Genomic DNA, 17,292 nt, shown 5'->3' on the forward strand with positions numbered 1-17,292 from the left:
AACATGAAGATGCATCATAATTAATTTTCCTGTTACTACTAATGTCAGAACTATTATAGCATTTGCTGTTAATAAGGGTCTAGACCAATTTTTGTAAGGAAATCTTTCCTTTTTGCATAAGGAAAGATTTTTCCTTCAGAAATGCTAGTGCTGTTTTCTGGAACAGATAAATATAGTCTAATTCCTGGGAGATATTTTTAACCGTAGGCAGCTAGACTAGAACATCCATTTTTCTGCATTTGCTTATAGAGATGTTGCCTCTCTAAAGCATAGTACCTTCTTCAGCCTTTCCAATAGGTGTATCTGAATTAGCAAGATTTTTCCAGACTTTACAAAAGCATGGTCTAGAAAGATTTAACAAACTCCAAGAAAAATGAAGATTATTTTTTTTTTAACTGTGCTTATGAGGAAGAGAAAAATGTTTGTTCAGCTAAAATAAGCAAGCTGGTAAAATAATTCACTAAAATAATCCTTAGTGAAATAACTAGCTCAGTTCATAGTGCTAAAAATTGCTTATAAAACAGTTACATCATCAGTGTGTGCTGATTGGCTCCAGAAAGAAATTTAGAAACATTTCGTTGGGAGAAGATGGAAGTAAACCAAATTTATAATACAGGTACTATGGTGTAGTCTACCTGCATGCAGCATTTGGTATGTCAGAGCAGGTAGCAAGCAAAAACCTTACTGTAAAGCAAAAGTGTTTTTTCTGTACTAAATAAACTTCCTGAATATTAATATCTGTAATAATTTAGTGCATACAGCCCATCATTAAAAATAAGGTCTAAGGGGAAAAAAAAACCCATGCTCACAAACCCTTCCCTTTGCTTAGGTCCAGATTTCAAACAGGACAAAGTGTTGGAGCATTTATAGTTGTACGGTTTATCATCTTGCTTTGCAGGCTGCCTGCAAGGCAGATTTGTGTGCAAAACCAAAAAGCCCAAACCCAAAGCCCTGCTTTCCTGCAGCAACTAATATTGTCAATTTATTTCATTATTACAATGGTTTGCGGTGATCTCAGTTGAAATCATAGATCACCTTTTGTGTAATGGAATTCTCTGCGTATAATTTTCTTTCTATGTTTATGCTTTAAAAAAACAAGACAGAGGTTGACAGGTTTAATCCATTGAAAGGTAAAGTGTAAAGCTTCTTGCTCGGATGGGTAAAGCATATGTTGTACCAGGCAGTTTACATCTCAAAAGTGGCTTCAAAAGAAAAGTGTGCCAGGTATGAGATAAATTGTCAACCGAGCAGAGTTTATGCAAACTGACATGTTATAATTAATATTTGTGTCATTCTTATAATTAGAGAAGGAGCTTTTCCTCCTTAACCTATGAAAAAAGTTCTTTATTTATGGTTAGCCTATTTGTTTTTCCCTTACTTGATTTTCTTTTTTCCACTTCTGAAACAAGACAATAAGCTTTAGGAAAACAAACCCATTACAGGAAATGTGACTGTACCGTATCAACCTCTTCATAATCACTTTACACATCTGACCTTAGTAATAAAGAACAACATACTGGACTTACTCAATTATTGTCATTCAAACTTTGAATGAAAGTGCAGCTGAAATCAATGAAGAATATCCTTTTTGTCCTGAGAAGTGCTTTAACATGTGACAGCACCCTGAGTATGTTACAGAGTGGCAGGACGAAAGAGAAGCAAGGATATAAGGCTCCTTTGGTTGTCTTTTCATCAGATAGTCCTATGGGTATGAATTTATATTCGTCTTTCCATGGTGACATGATGGAATTCAGATATACCTTTAAATTTTGAAAAGCCAGAGAACTTTTGGGGATCTGCAGGAAGTGCTAATTATTGATGTCATGTGTACCCTGTGAAAACCTTGTTCATTGGGCTATTTTTATTGTGGTTTCTTGTAGTGGAAGACCTACAATCCAACTTTTTCACAAGTGGAAATATGGTTCCGATTTGTCTTTGTAGTTCTTACTTTTATGGTCACGGTAAGATTTGGTTTGTTTTTCTGGAGTATATTATGTAAGCAGCTGATAACACTACTCTGTGGTGCTGTGTTTACTAACTTAACCCCAGGCAGTAGAGTTCAGATATCAATGAATGGGTGTAAAAATGTTTCTAAAATACTTATGTAGTTGCTGCTTTTACGTTTTTACAAGTGGTATTGAAGGGACATTAAGAAAATAGGACAAATGCATTTTTCTAAAATCTGATTTTGAATTGAACAGAAAGAATTTTGCTTAAACAAAGGAAACTGTGATTAGATGCTACAAAAAAATATTTTTTTGCAGTGCAAGTAGGCTCAGATATTGGAATAGGATGCCCAGATTGTGGCCTCTCCTTCTCTGAAAATGAGCAAAACTCAGTTGAATATGACCTTGATATAACCTTAAAGCCATCACTGCCTTGAGTGTGAGGATGGGCCAGATGACCTCCAGAGGTCCCTTACAGCCTAAATTATGCTACAATTTAGATTATCTTTCCCCTCCAACCTGGTTTGGCCTCTGGAAAAGAAGTGTTTAGGGGAAAAAAACAGCATAAAATCTAAAATGCAGAATTTTTAGAGTAAGGACATGAAAGCACTTAACACTTCATAGCATTTTTCCCACACAGATGATGTCACTCAGCAGGTAACTGTGAATGTGATACAGAATCTGTTTTTTTAAAAAAGTGAGTTAAAGTGGAAGTTGCTGGTAGTATGTGACCAGTAATTAGGCAACATTTTTTCATACATTGTTGATTTGTGCAGTACTAGCTGGTTTCCTTCTCAGTTTGCTTGAGAGATTAAGTAATTTGCATTGGGGTAAGCAAGCAAACTTGGAAGTAGAAGCTAGGAGGTGTGGCTCCTGTTTTACAGTATTTTCAGTGGCAAAGACCTCACAAAGTAGCCTTTGCAATCTGCTGTGTTATCTCTTTACTCTGGTAAAACCATTAAGTCTGTATTCCTTTCTTACAATTTTTGTTGTTGTTTTATAGTGTCTATTTGCACATTCCCTACGGAAATTCTCCATGAGAGACTGGGGTATTGAACAGAAATGGATGTCTGCCCTCCTTCCTCTCCTGCTACTTTACAATGGTACTTGTACCCCGGAATTTTTAGAAAAGTTCCTTTTTTTTAAAAAAAAAAAAAGAGAGCTAGAAGGTAAAATGGAATTTGGCCTTGAACTTATAAGCAGCTGTTTATAAGGCTTCAGAAAACCGATTTAAAAAATAACCCAACCCTTTTAAAGTATGTCAAATTCAAGGGCATAATGAGTAGGTGGATTTCATTCTTTTCAGTCACATGAATGTCAACTCTATTTATTTAAAGCTCTGATTGGAATAGGTGGCTGCAACCATACTGAACCTGTCATAGAGAGACATGTAAATGCAATTTCTGTGTTTGTCTGCTAACTCTTACTTCTTCATTTTTCAGATACTCATGCTTTAGTTAAAAATTGAGGCTACTTTTAGTCTGGTAAACGACATCAAATTCTAGCACTCTTTATCAGTATCAAAAGAATATTTGCCATTTAGTCATTCTGTGATAACGTTTTAGGTCATCAGCAGGAACAGTGGTTTAGTAGAAAGACTAATAAATGGGAAATTTAGAAGTGTTTGCAACCATTTCAGATTATTTCTACAGCACAGAAGATTGCTGCTGGAGACAACGTTTTCTTTGTAAATTACTTTAAGATATAGCAAACTTCAATTTCATTTACTGGTGTAATTTGAAAAATCTAGGGTTTTTTGTTGCTCTGAAGATACATTCTGCTTTACTTTTGATAATGGCAAAGACTGTGCTTTTCCCCCCTCTGTTTAACACCCTTTCCCCCCCCCCCCCCCCCATTTTGTTACAGATCCATTTTTCCCCCTTTCTTTTCTGGTGAACAGTTGGTTTCCTGGAATGCTGGATGATCTATTCCAGTCACTGTTTCTGTGTGCATTGTTGTTGTTCTGGCTTTGTGTCTACCATGGTATAAGAGTACAGGTAAGGGTGCAACATTATCTACTACTTACTGAGAAGACAGTACTTGTTTTTTCAGTTCTCTCAAAAGGTGACAAAAACGGAACCAAATTTTTAAGAAGAGAGACATTTATTTTATTCTTAAAGTCCAATGTGACACATGAAGTTGTGGAGTTAAAAGTATTTATGGTGGAGTAGATTGTCTTGAAGCTACATGCCTAAATGAAATAGATGGGAAAGTACTCTAAATAAGACAGACTTCAGAATTATGATGCCATTATGCTTTGTTCTTGCTTGAAGGGTTTTTTGTTGTTGTATATTGTGGTTGATTGTTTTTAAACCACTTTAAAATACTGCGTAAGATAAATACGAGTTCTGGAGCACATTTCTGTAGTAGCAGTATCAGTGAGATATGCAGGACCTTGTAAATAGCATGCTCCAAATCTGCTGCATCTTATTAACACACATGGTGATACAATTGTATGTCTTCTGTAATCACCTGTGTAGGTTAAAAATACAGAAGGCGAGTCTCTTAATCTAGTTCATGTTGAACGAAAGAAGGAGGATTTACTTTATTCTGTCGAGAATGAATGAAATCTCAAATGTGAGTTCACTCCTTCATCACACTATTGTTTTCTCAACAGGGGGAAAGGAAGTGTGTAACTTTCTATCTTCCCAAATTCTTTATTGTTGGACTATTGTGGCTGGCCTCTGTTACACTGGGAATATGGCAAACGTAAGTAATTTAAAATTTAGTGCAAAAGTAACACGGTGAGAGTGTTCAAGAATGAGAAGATTGTTTATAATTAGTGGTATCTGTTTCTTAATGCTCTCATCGTGATATAGGAATGGAGTTCAGATTCTTACATCTTTCTGTTTTGCAGTTTGTGACTGATTTGAAAACAAAATTCCCCATGGATGATCTAGTAGTACATAATTTTGTAAATCGGAGTGAGATCTAGAAATCACTACTTTGTCAATGTGTTATGGCTCCTTACGATACTCCCTCTTGCACTATGTCCCAATTAGCTTTTAGTATTTAAAGCAACATTTTCTCTGCAGTTAACTATTATACAGTTCGACCACACTTTCTCAGCTATTAGACCTGCACAACTGGTACTAACACTGCTTAGTCAAGCTATGCTCTCCGTCCTCAAAACTCTGTTCTTTTGCTTGCTTTAGTGTTTCTCTCATTTTTCCAATTTGTTGTGTTAACGTAATATTCCCTACCCAGAAAACTTTCTCAGTTTTGGTACAATTATAGTTTCCAAACCATTTTCATCTCAAGTGTTTGTCTCTTATTTATTTCTCAGAAGGAAGATACCTTCTAACCTCCTCCATGCCCTCGTACACTGTTGAAAGCAGTGCAGTTGCAGAAAATGCTTGTGCTAATGCCCTATCAGCAGAACTGCTGTGAGGGAAGGGCTTATACGACAGTCATTTCTGAAGTATAGTTCTAATCACCAAGGATGGCATTTAAACACTAAATCCTGAAGGCTTGTAGGAATTTGCAAGATTATCCATTCTCTAAAAAATAAGTGGGGAGACTAGACATGCTCACAACTCAGATCCTCCATATTCCTTGAAAATGGTGTTTGGGAAGAAGGAGGATGTCATGTAATGTAAACTGTCATGACTCCACTGGGATCAGTGGCATTGCACCAATTTATAGAGCCAAAACCTTTAGTTATAAACTCTGTATAGTAACTTTAAACCTTTTCTTTGTTTATGGGTTTCTTGGTCAGTATGGCTTTTTGACCTTGTCTTTTGTAATGATTTAAGTACAACTTTTTCATTTTTAATCTTTTCTAGTGTTAATGAAGTACATGATCCTACCTATCAATACAGGGTTGACACAGGTAATTTCCAGGTAAGTCAGAAATGGTTTTTTGCTATTAAGTTGCCAGGTGGAGTTAGGCAATACAAGGAGGTGGGGTTTGTTCTTCTATTAAAATCTATAAAACAATTTAGAAAACAGCAAATGCTGGTCAGATGGTCTTATTCTGATGAGGGTACTTTTAATTTTGCTTTCTCCCAATGAGAAGAGTAAATTGTCTTGCAAATCTGGACACTCAACACCACAAGTTCAGTCACAGACTCATGACTGTTGGGATTGAAAGAAAAATTTTTAAGCCTCTTATTAAGTCAGTTTTGTACATCTTTACTCCTGCCAAGATCCTCTGTCCTAGTAAATTTCAGACTTTCTTATTATAAAGGAAGATCTTATTTATACGATTGTTGTGTTGTTCTCAGGAGCTGTGTTTTCAGAATATTATTGAGATTCAGCTCACTGTGAACAAACTTCAAACTTCTATTAAACATCCTTTCTTTACATTTCCCAAAACCCTACGTATAGCCATCCTCGTTTTATACGTCCTTTCCTGAGCCTACTTTCCCTGAATAAATGGACCATTGTATGCTGTGCTTCGGGAAATAATGATTTCTGTTGAGAGAAGAAGGAATAGACCAAATCTTGTTAAATAAATAATACAAACTAACACTCTTTTTATAGGGAATGAAAATCTTCTTCCTTGTGGTGGCAACCACATATGTTCTCTACCTTTTGTTCCTGATAGTGAGGGCATGCTCGGAGCTTCGTAACATGCCTTATGTTGGTAAGGAATATTTCTTTTGATTCTTCCCTAAACAGGCTTGCTTCTCCCAGATGTAGGTGTAAATTTGCTAGTAACGATTTTTCTCAATCTTTTTCAGATCTCAGGTTAAAATTCTTGACTGCATTAACCTTTGTAGTGCTTGTCATTAGGTAAGGCTTTTCAAAGTACATTTCTCAGTACTTTGTTCTTTTAGAACCTGTTTTTCGGGACTTTGAGTACATTTTGCTGATAACAAAATTGTCAATGAAACTGAGGAATGTCTTTTGATATGATTGTTATGGCAATAATTTCTTAATTTTTTAACCCTTCTTCAGGCTTCTGGAGCTAACTTTATATTATTTCCATTACCACAGCAATGCACTGCAAGATTTAGAGGTTCACTTAGAGATGTTTTCTGTACTGCTGAGTGATCTGCAGTGCACTGTTCACCTGTTCACCTCTTGGAGCTTTGCAGGCTTCACTTGGTCAAAGCAGAAGTTTAGAATTAGTTTCTTAGATTATTGTTAATATCCGTCTCCCCGACTCCAGGCAGTTATTTCAAATTACTGTTGACTCTTGGATTGTCTGCAGTGGATGAAATCTGAGGGAAATAAACCATGGGTCTGGGGGGTGTGGGGTTCCCGCTTTACTCAGTTGACTGCTGACTTTCAATCACAAAAGAATCATTCTTAATTTACAACTATGAAAGTAAATGTGTCTTAAAATAAATGGCCAGCAGGTTAACATAATTATTTTCTCATATACTCTTCTATCAAGCATTTCAATTTTGCTGTTTAAAGACACATATATGCTTTAACTTTTTTCCACAGCATTGTTATACTCTACCTACGCTTTGGAGCACAAGTTCTGCAGGACAACTTTGTTGCTGAGCTGTCGACTCATTATCAGAATTATATCCTTGTGTTGTGATACTGCTCAAGTAGGAATGTTGATCTGTTTTCATGCAGAAGGTGCTTAAAAATGATGTACTTAAGGACCAAGACTTCTAGGTGGGCTTTTGAAGTACAGTCCATTTTGATCGTGGTTTCATGTCAGCATTTTGTAATGGCTCTTTGTAAAGTTTGAGCTGAGACCATTTCAGTCTAATTTGTTTACATGGCATAAATCACAACTCCATTCAATACTGTTCAAAACGAGTGAAGGCCTAGGTGTGCATATGCATTCAAGTAATTTTAACAAGTTAGCATGACAAATTCGGCTGTATGTGCTGCATGAATTCAGTTTGCTGTGTACCTATCACTTGGCATGGGGCCAATTGAGAAATTAGTAGTTTAGAAATCACTGAAAATGTGTCTGTGTATTGGTCGAAGTCTACTTGTGAAAGAGGTCATAGCAGCAAATTTAAGTGACTTGAGAGAGACTATTTCTGAACTCTGTTGGCAACAGTATTACAAACTGTATTTCTGGACCTGAACCATGAGATCCCAGTTCATTCTACTTTCTGAAAGTGCCTGTGTGACTGCAACTGCCCCAGTTACTGATGAGCTTAGATACATGTTGGGAGATAGTAGGAAAACAATATGTAAAGCCTTTAGTATTTTCCAAAAATGATGGCAAGAAGCCGTCTTCAGAGTTCTGTCTACAGATAGTCCTTTCTCCTTCCTCCTCAATGGCTGTGCCAAGGTAGTAGAACTTTTTTTAAAAAATAAACAAAACAAGACCACCCCACCTGAACACCCCCCTGACTCAGCTTTCTCTTAGCATGGAAGGCAGATCTATTCAATTTACCATGCGCTCCACCACTCAAGAGTAGACCTTATTTCAGCAAATGTTACTTGCGTTAAAGCTTTGTCTTCAGTGGGAGCTTTGCCTTGAAATAGCTTGACTGCATTAGTTGGCACTGAATTTAAAACATCAACTTTTTGTTCAGCTATTTGTGCTCTCAAACTTTGGTAAGGTAAACATTCTTTCCACTGAAGCAGCTTACGTATGGTTTAGGTCTTGTTTGCAAAGTTGATGTGTACGGAGCTATATTGAGCAATATCCTTGACACTTACTACCAGCAGAATTCTTGTCGTTTTATGGTTTATTGAACTTTTATCTCTACGCATTAGCCTTTGTGTATTCCCCCTCAAAGAATGCACTCTATGGTAAGTGTAAGCAATTGTCTGGCAAACTTCGGTGACAAGAGCTGGCATATTGGTAGATACTGTGTAACATCTTTATATTTTGGCTGTCTCATTATGGTTTCAATTTGCTTTGAGTTAACATAAGCAGAAGCTGCACTGCTACTGAGCAAATTAGTACTGGAAATATGAAGGAACACATAAAATGTATACAGGTGATTAGCTAGACTTGAATTCTTATGCACTTAGATCAAGCTTGTAGTCAATATGATGTCTGCATATAATGCACTGACTCGTAGACAATCCTTAAGGAGCAACAATACTTCATTTGTACTTTATTCTGACAAAGGTTAATATATTGGCACGCTGGCAAACTGGACTCTGAAATAAGTAACTTGCTGTTGGAAACATAGGAGTGAAGCTGATCTCTAATGTGGGAAGAATTTTGGGGAACTTGCTATGGGGAGAAGGCTGCACGGGGCTCCTGTAAAGGGAGATAAAGGATTGAATTGGTAGCATTTCTGTTTTTGCATTCCTACATAGAGGACGTAATCTGACTCACATGATGATTATAAAGCATTATCCCTCTCCAACAGATAAAGATCTGTACAATAAATATTGGTACCGAGTGCATTCTCTGGTTTAAGCATTGGGTTTAAAATACAGAACTATAGAACAGCCTAGGTTGGAAGGGACCTGTAAAGATCATCTGGTCCAGCCTTTCACGGGAAAGGGAACCTAGAGGAGATTATCGAGCACCCTGTCCAATCGCATCTTGCATGCTGAGAGGTGTGCAGGGGGAAGGCACTAAATAGCGGAGCTGGTCCTGTCTCTAAACTTTTTAGAGTTGAGATGGATGGAACTGTTACAGAAAAATGCTATTTTTCCATTAAGACAGACAAGAGAAATGGCTGGGTGAGGATAAAGTTAAAACTTGCTGTTGGGTTGCAAGAAGTATTAGTTTATATAAGGCAGAAAGTAAAAAGCTGCCAGGAAAAAGATGTTGATGGAAAATTGCTGGACGGAATTTTACGTGCTTATAATTATGAATTGCAGCTAAGCAGCACAGATTATGCAAGAAATGAAGGCCTTAAAACAAGGTAGAGGGAATCGTCATAAACAGCCAATGGAAAGTATGTGTTTCTTTTCGTCTCACCATGAAGGTCCAGGTCCTTCCTCCATCTGTTACAAGGATGAAGAACTGGCTAGTCATTGACTTGCATACAAGGGATTACGGCTTTGGTCTACTATATTTGTAGCTTAGAAATAACCACAAAGTTAAAGAAGTGTCGTCTTTTTAAATACATATGAACTTTTAAAGAATAGTTAAGAATACTGAAGTCTGACTTAATTACTCTTAAGTGCAGGTTGAAATAATATGACATAGGAAACTGCACAAGGGAAGAAATCCACTTCTACAACATGGAGAATATCTATCTAAAAATAAGATGAGATAGTTACATCATCTTCTTAAGAATATTGTGATGTTGTGGCTGAAGGGTGAAGAATTTAAAGGAGAGAATTCCTGTCTGGATATAGTTTTGTTGTAGTCGTCGTGACTGCCTTGGAAGTTGTTGAGTCTGTTGCTACAGTGTTGAGTTAGAAGTACAGCCACATTTTTATATTTAATGCACTAGATTAACCTTATTTGTATTTTCCAGAATCACAGTTGAAAGACAATCCTGCTTTTTCTATGCTGAATGATTCAGATGATGATGTGATTTATGGGTAAGATTATAAAATACCTACGGAGAGTTACTTTTGGTGTGTTATTTTTGTAATGTGCTCTTCCATATTCATTAAATAAGTGAAGGATTTGTAAGTTTTTAGGTTGTTAGTGAAAGTATTCTGCCTAAAGAACAGAAACATAGCCTTACTCTGAACCAGAAATGCAATGAGAGTGCGTGTCATTTCGTTTTTTTCTTTTTTTGGTTTCTGAAAGGGATTGCCATGGCACTGACACAAACAGGTAAGAAAGCATTAGGATGCTGGTAGGTCGTGGAGTGAAGGCAGCAAGAGCTGTGAAAGGAAAGGTCTTCCTTTTAAACAGGGAAGGACTGCAGGAGCCGGGTGGAGTTAGCAGAGGCAGCACGTGTGTAAATGCTTCAGGGAAGGAGAATGGCTCTTCTGAAGTGTACATCACTTACTGAAATAAGAATAATCAAATCTGGATAAACTTCCTGGACTTGTGTGAGTCTGTGTAATAGGAGAATTACAGTAGCATTTAAAACCCACCCGGTCAGGGCTGTCCGTGCTAGACACTGAACAAACTCATGATCCGCCCTTGATGCTTTCACCTCTGACCAAAGACACTGGAACGGCGAGGATGGGGTTCATACTGCAGCAACCTGAACAAGTTTGTGCTAGACTCGCTGTGTGCATTGTCTGAGACAGCTGGCCTCCGTGTAGGTAGATGAGTAGTAGTAGTGCCAGCTTGCTTCTGTACGCATCCTTGTAGAAGCGGCTTGTAGTTACTGGAATAACTTCTATTATACATCATCCTCTGGAGAGAATTCATATATGTTGTTCATATCTCCAATAAGGAAGGAAGAGAGATACCAGCTTCTTACCCAAGTAACAGTTTGATGCCTCAATGTGGTCTAGAACTTTTGTGTTTATTTTGGACTTCCTATCTGAACACCTGTTCAGAAGCTTTAACAAGTGTCTGTTTCACAGGAGTGACTACGAAGAAATGCCACTTCAGAACGGCCAAGCTATTAGAGCCAAGTATAAAGAGGAATCGGACAGTGATTGATTGATTTTGATGTAGACAGACTTGTTCAGCTGGAATTAAACCAATTTTAAAGTTTTGCTAGATGGACGACTTCCTTGGCTTCGTTACAGTCTGCTGTCATCTGAACACCGACTCCCAGGAAGGACATCCTGCTTCTGTTTCTGTTTACAAAGTTAAAACTGGAAAAAAGAATGCTTGAAAAGCTTGTGGTGAAAATTTAAGAAACCAAAATTTTTACACTTCTCAAAAAATGCCTGATAGCAGGATGTCTGTGGACTAAAATCTTTAAGTCTGTTTCCATTTAGAAGTGTCACTGATTATACACTGATTTTAAAATTGCTTCCTTGCTGCTTGGTTTTTTGGGTTTTTTGAGGATTATGTACAGCATACTGTCATTCATCAGCTGCATTTCTGTTAGCTCCTTTGTGTATTGTCCACAGCTGTACCAAGTGCCTCGTTTCCCTTTCAATTTTCTACCTTAGTCTTTTGAGCTGGAGACAGGGAATGAAGTGTTTTAGGGTTCTCTCTCTTTTTTTTTTTTTAATGCAAGAAAACACAAGCTTTACATTCTTCCTTTGAAGAAGCGGTATAGACTTAAGACCATTTTTTAAAATTGATTTAAATGAGTTTACCAGATTTATAAGTGTGAGAGATGTGCAAATATTCTAGTTCTAGTGAGCCAAAATAGCCTCAGTGGTGCAACATTATTTATATATGTTTCATAACATGCTGTACTGCCACAGCAGAAGTGTTTGGTTTCTTTTTTGGTTGTGTAGGGGTTGGTTGGTTTGTTTTTAACAGCCCTTTCAAATGGAAATATTTAGCAGCAACAGATCTCAGAAGGAAGCCAGTACTCTTATTTCTGGGTTTTCTGTATGCTGGAGGAGATTGTTACACTTACAGAGAATGCAGTATGAAAGTTTCATAGAGAATTACAGTTTCAAATTTCCAAACATTTCATTTTTAGAGGTCTTTTCTACATCAGAATTTTTTTTTAAGTTGTATTAATAGATAGTTAACCGACATTCTAGGAACAATCATGGTTGCTGACATATTGAACGTGCATGAGAGCACGCTTTTGAGCGTGTTCTGTGCATAGTCCAACTGCTTTGTCAGACCACGGTCACCACCTGCACTGATCGGAACTGCTACTAGCATGTTCTGTGATCATCGTATTCCAGTCTGTGCTGGAACAAAGTTATATGGGAAGTACTCCTAGTACAATGCTGCTGCTTCTCTATTTAAAAGTTTGGTTTCTCTACACTATTGTTCAGTTCTTTATTTAAGTGGATGCTGTTTGTTTCTAACTACTTTTGTTTTCAGGTACTTGACCTATCTGAAAGTATCTTACTTTTTCATGGACTCGTAACTGATTTATTCTTGTAAAATTGCTCTGCTCTGCTGATGTAGAAGACACTCAAAAGCACTGTTGATGTGTTAGAAAATGGTGCTGGCTTACACTAGGGAGTTGTGCTCATGGAAGCGGTTTAAGCAGAAGAGTGCAGTGAAGTTCTCCTAGACTTGCTGAGTCGCATTGAGGCAAAACTCGGTTTGTTCCGCTTTGATGCAACAACTGTTCCAGACCACTCCCACTGTGATCAACTGGTAGCTGTTCAAGATCATGAAGGGGAGACTTCACAGGACAGCAGGCTGCTTAGAGAGGACCAAAGGAACTGTTGCTTGGGGTTGCCTACTTGCTGGCATAGAATAGTTCAGATTAAATCGGTGCTCTGCTAAAGAAAAGCGTGGTAAGATACTCTGTGTGTGTGAGAGAGAGAAAACTTTCAAAAATAATGTACAGCTGTGAAATTTTTTGAGGGCATTTGAATTTTAAAACTTTCTGTACCAGGGATCATTTATTTGTTAGAAGCCAAAGCACTACTGTATGGCTAAATCAAGGAAACTGCCGGGGAGGAGGGGAAAGTTTTTCCCTTTGATTTCTTAATTGATTGGTGTCAGTTTAGAAGAACATATAGGAGAACTTTAAAGAAGTATTTCAAGTTAACGGTGTCTTTGTTTTTCCAGTGAACTGTAATAAGCTGTACCTTCAGCACTTCCTTTTAGACTTTTTTTTTTTTAACAATTATTGGAGATGATCTTTGTCTCCTAAAAGTGGAGAGTCCATTCCCATTTTTACAATTCCCCAGATGACTCTCTTGAGGCTTAGAGCTGTTTGCATTTGCAGAGTCAGGCTTGGAGCCAACCAGGAATCCTTGGCACACCCCAAATCCTTTTGACTGCCATTGGAGTAACAGTGGGTACGGAAATTAGGTCTTCAAAAATTGGTATGTACGTGATCCTTACATTTTCAGATCTTTTTGGCTCTGATATTGTTTAATTCTGTTCTAAATTGTTCTGAGGAGATAAAATGCTTGATTTGACCAGTGTGAAAAGTATACTAATGTTTCTTATCACAGTCTGAACTCGTTGTTACAGTTAACCCTGAAATTCAGTGACGCGCTTTGGGATTGCATTAACAGAGGAAGATATTTGTAATCTGACTTTGAGATGATGATTTTTTTCCTAAGCTGTTCTCATCCCATTTTACTTGCTGGTTTGTTTGCCTTTTTTCTACATCACTGTGTTCAAAGTGGAAATAGGAAAACTGAGAATGGATGTGTACCTAAAGTAAGTATGTCTCTATGAAAGTAGTGAGAAAATAGTTTCCTTGTTCATTTTTAGAGATTATATTCAAGCAGTGTTTGCCATGCAAAACAGCTTTGTATTTCAGAAGTGCTAGACTGTAATGGTAAGGTTGGTTGAATCACTGTCACATCAAATTCAATATACAGTAAAAAGGCAAAAGCAGTGAAGCAGATGAGGAAATAGGTTTGCCAGCAAAAAATGTTTCAATCCTGTTTCCACAACTGGAAAGCAGAGACCATATTTGAGGAATATTACAATATGGATTGTAAACAGCTTGGGACTAGGTGGCATAAATTCACCTCTGAGTAAAGTATTGTAACCTAAGGGTGAAACAGCAGAGATCTGGATAAGAAACGAGCCTGGCTTTCCTTTCACTACTGCTATAGTAATGAAGTATTTCTGTCACTGGCGGAACTGTATAAAATGAGAAAAGTAATAAAAAAGGCTCCACAGCATACAGTGCTCCTGCTCTAAAGGAGATGCTGTCTATTAAATAACTGCAAGATTTCCATGTACACAGGATCACGAGGGACTTTTAAGAAATCAATAACAGTATGAGTCATTCATGGCAACCATTTTCTGCAGTATTTGCTTTAAAAATACAGTTGGTGTTGGAATTGGTTGGAAACTTTCCTAGGACTGGTAAAGAAGAGGAAGCTTAAGGCTTAACACCAGTAAGGAACAGCTGGTGCAACAGACCCGTGGCACCAGTACTGGGGAAAATGGGAGGGTGGTTCCAGCTAGGAATGGCTTTGATCTGTTGTCTGAGCCAAAAGACAACTTCGTATCCGTAGTCACCTAATTTCCCCCCATGTCCTTACACCAGTAATAACCTTTGCATTACTCTCAAACTTTTTTTAGACATTTGTAAATATGTAATATTGAAAATATGGAAAAATTGTGTACCAAAATGGTATAAAAATGTGTAAGATAAATGCTCTGTTTAATGAGAAGCTGTAATTAAATGCTGCTTTGCGAAAGTGTGCATGAGGACGTGTTAAATATTCTATGTATCTAGAAGTTGTGTTAATGACAGCAAATCATCCATTTATGTCAGAAAACTTCATGCTAATATGGAATATGAAGGAAAAACTAATATTTTACTTCAAGCAAAAGTTGGGTATTGAGTTTCTTGGAGGACTTCATGTGCATAATCACTGTTAAATATGTTCATAATAAAATTTTATATCTTTATATTGTATCTTGATTTTATTGTCCTTCTGGTGAATGACTACCATTTTTGTAACTTGCATGTATTTTCAGTTTATATGTATTTTCTTATGCATACTTAAACTTGGTTAATTGCATAAGGATGGGATTCAGGAGGCTGTGTCAGCACAGATTAGCCAGGGAATTATGTTTTGGGTTGTTTGTTGTTTTTGATTATCCTGCCTGGGCTTGAAGGTGCAAGGACAGGTTGCTAATGTTCCCAGGAAATACAGAGGTGAACTGGCATTCTCAAATGGCTGAAGAGCGGCTTTGCAAAGCCTGCTGTGGCCCCGTTGCAGTAAAACTTCCCCTGGGGAATGTTAGTGCCATCTGCCATCCTGCCAAATGCACAGGTGTCACCTTAGGTGCTGCTGGAGGCCTCTGCCAGCAGGGCTGTCCGTTCTCCCCCTTGCCGTGCAGCAATGCGTCCTCTCAGCACACCCAGGAAAGGGCAGCCCCACCTTCACCTCACTGGACAGTAATTAAAAAAAAAAAAAAAGGTTTACAGAGGGTGAAGATGCTGATCTCATTCATCTCCTTCTTACAGCTCTGGATCTTCCAAGAGTCTGCTCGCATGTGGTAGACTGCAAAGGTGATGAGCAGGTCACCCTCCATTTGGGGTGATGCCACTCCTTACACAAACTCGAGGAGAGACCGAAATCTCACTGTGTGCTGAATAAAATGGCCATAAACATCTCTGCACAAATGGATATGCAACTTACCCTTGCTTTGATATCAGCGGGGGTAGCGCTCATTTACCAGCAGCAGTTAATTCTGAAGCCATTTCCTTTAGGTTTCAGTTAAAATAGTTCATGGTGGGAGACAGGTCATACTCATTTGTGGCATTTACAGTAAACGATGACACACATACACACCCCTGCTTCCCCCTCCTCCCCTCCAGATCAGGGCTGACATGGCCCCAGTTTCTATAGCTGTCGTCACGTGGAGAGCCATGGCAGTAACCTAGAGACCGGAAACAGAGAATGTGACTTTCTAATTACCTTCCTGCATACTCCACCCCAGTGTGTGCTTGTTTTTTCTTTTTTGTGTTTTTTTTTTGTTTGTTTGTTTTTTTTACAGCAAATTAATTATCTAGAGCCAAGACTGCAAGCTCATCACTCTAATGCTTTACTTTGGCACTGCAATGAGCTGGCCAGCAGTCTTTGAAAAAGATGATTAAAGTAGTACTCTACTCACCTAAACTGAGGTGTTTGAAGATAATTAAAATTTAAAAATCAGTAACTGTCCATTTTACAGAAAAGCCCTATTGTAATTCGGGGGATGCCGAGCAGTGAGGGGGACATGACACACCAACACTCAAAAAACCCACAACCCCTGTCTGCAATCCCAAAGCTGTTACAGCCAAAGCATTGGTTATTCCTCGCATGTAAAACGAGCTATAGAACTATACCTGCCTTTCTGTAGCACAACTTCTGGTTTAATGCAACAGGGTTTTTCCCTCCCATACAGCTTTTGCACTGACGAGCACCTCAAACCATTTTTTTTCTGCAGTTCAGCACATGCATGAACTGACAAACAGCAAAAAAAAAATATTACGGTATTTGCAATTATTAACCTGCGCAAAGGACAAGGAATGTTTGAACGGCTTGGCCAAGGAGCTAAATGTTTCTAGAAGTAAATACTGACTCAAAATGCACAGAACTATTTCTTTTAAATGTAAATACATAGCTGAGTAGATACTACACCACCAGCATAGCATCATGGAAAGGACATAAAGTATCCAACCACCCAGATTAAAAATTTCCTTAGCAATTCAGAGCTCATAAATTTAGTTTCTTGATGGTAAGTTTCTTTCTCACCCTGGTGAGTGTCCCAGACACTTTATTCAATCTATCTTGTTTAAATATTTTCTTTTTACAGGTGTTGTATAATTTCTGACACTGAATACACAACATTCTGTTTCTAGTCAAACTCATGCTAAAGCTCGCTCTGCCATAGAAACATAAGGTATATACCCCCCCCCAGTATAACGTCCATACACTCAGCATAGCCCTGTAGTGCTCCCTAGGACATCTGCTAGGATGAAGAAGTGGCTTGTGATGAAGGAGATGTGTTTACAGAGATGTTCAATGGGTACGCTAG

General features: G+C 37.9%; 1 protein-coding gene across 3 annotated transcripts in view; it reads left to right on the forward strand.

Annotated features, from left to right (window-relative positions):
- TMEM181 (transmembrane protein 181) overlaps positions 1–15,174 on the forward strand; it is a 35,909-nt gene extending 20,735 nt beyond the window's left edge. For all 3 annotated transcript variants that reach the window (XM_075413881.1, XM_075413883.1, XM_075413882.1), the window contains exons 7-17: positions 1,881–1,961; positions 2,950–3,049; positions 3,813–3,943; positions 4,564–4,655; positions 5,732–5,789; positions 6,432–6,534; positions 6,632–6,683; positions 7,344–7,426; positions 8,535–8,624; positions 10,262–10,328; positions 11,277–15,174. In XM_075413881.1, the coding sequence (XP_075269996.1) occupies positions 1,881–1,961; positions 2,950–3,049; positions 3,813–3,943; positions 4,564–4,655; positions 5,732–5,789; positions 6,432–6,534; positions 6,632–6,683; positions 7,344–7,426; positions 8,535–8,624; positions 10,262–10,328; positions 11,277–11,355 (936 nt within the window). In that variant the 3' untranslated portion in view covers positions 11,356–15,174. The remainder of the gene's footprint in view (positions 1–1,880; positions 1,962–2,949; positions 3,050–3,812; positions 3,944–4,563; positions 4,656–5,731; positions 5,790–6,431; positions 6,535–6,631; positions 6,684–7,343; positions 7,427–8,534; positions 8,625–10,261; positions 10,329–11,276) is intronic.
- Positions 15,175–17,292: the final 2,118 nt, after the last annotated feature.

This window comes from Opisthocomus hoazin, chromosome 2, assembly GCF_030867145.1.
Source record: "Opisthocomus hoazin isolate bOpiHoa1 chromosome 2, bOpiHoa1.hap1, whole genome shotgun sequence".
Lineage (NCBI taxonomy): Eukaryota > Metazoa > Chordata > Aves > Opisthocomiformes > Opisthocomidae > Opisthocomus > Opisthocomus hoazin.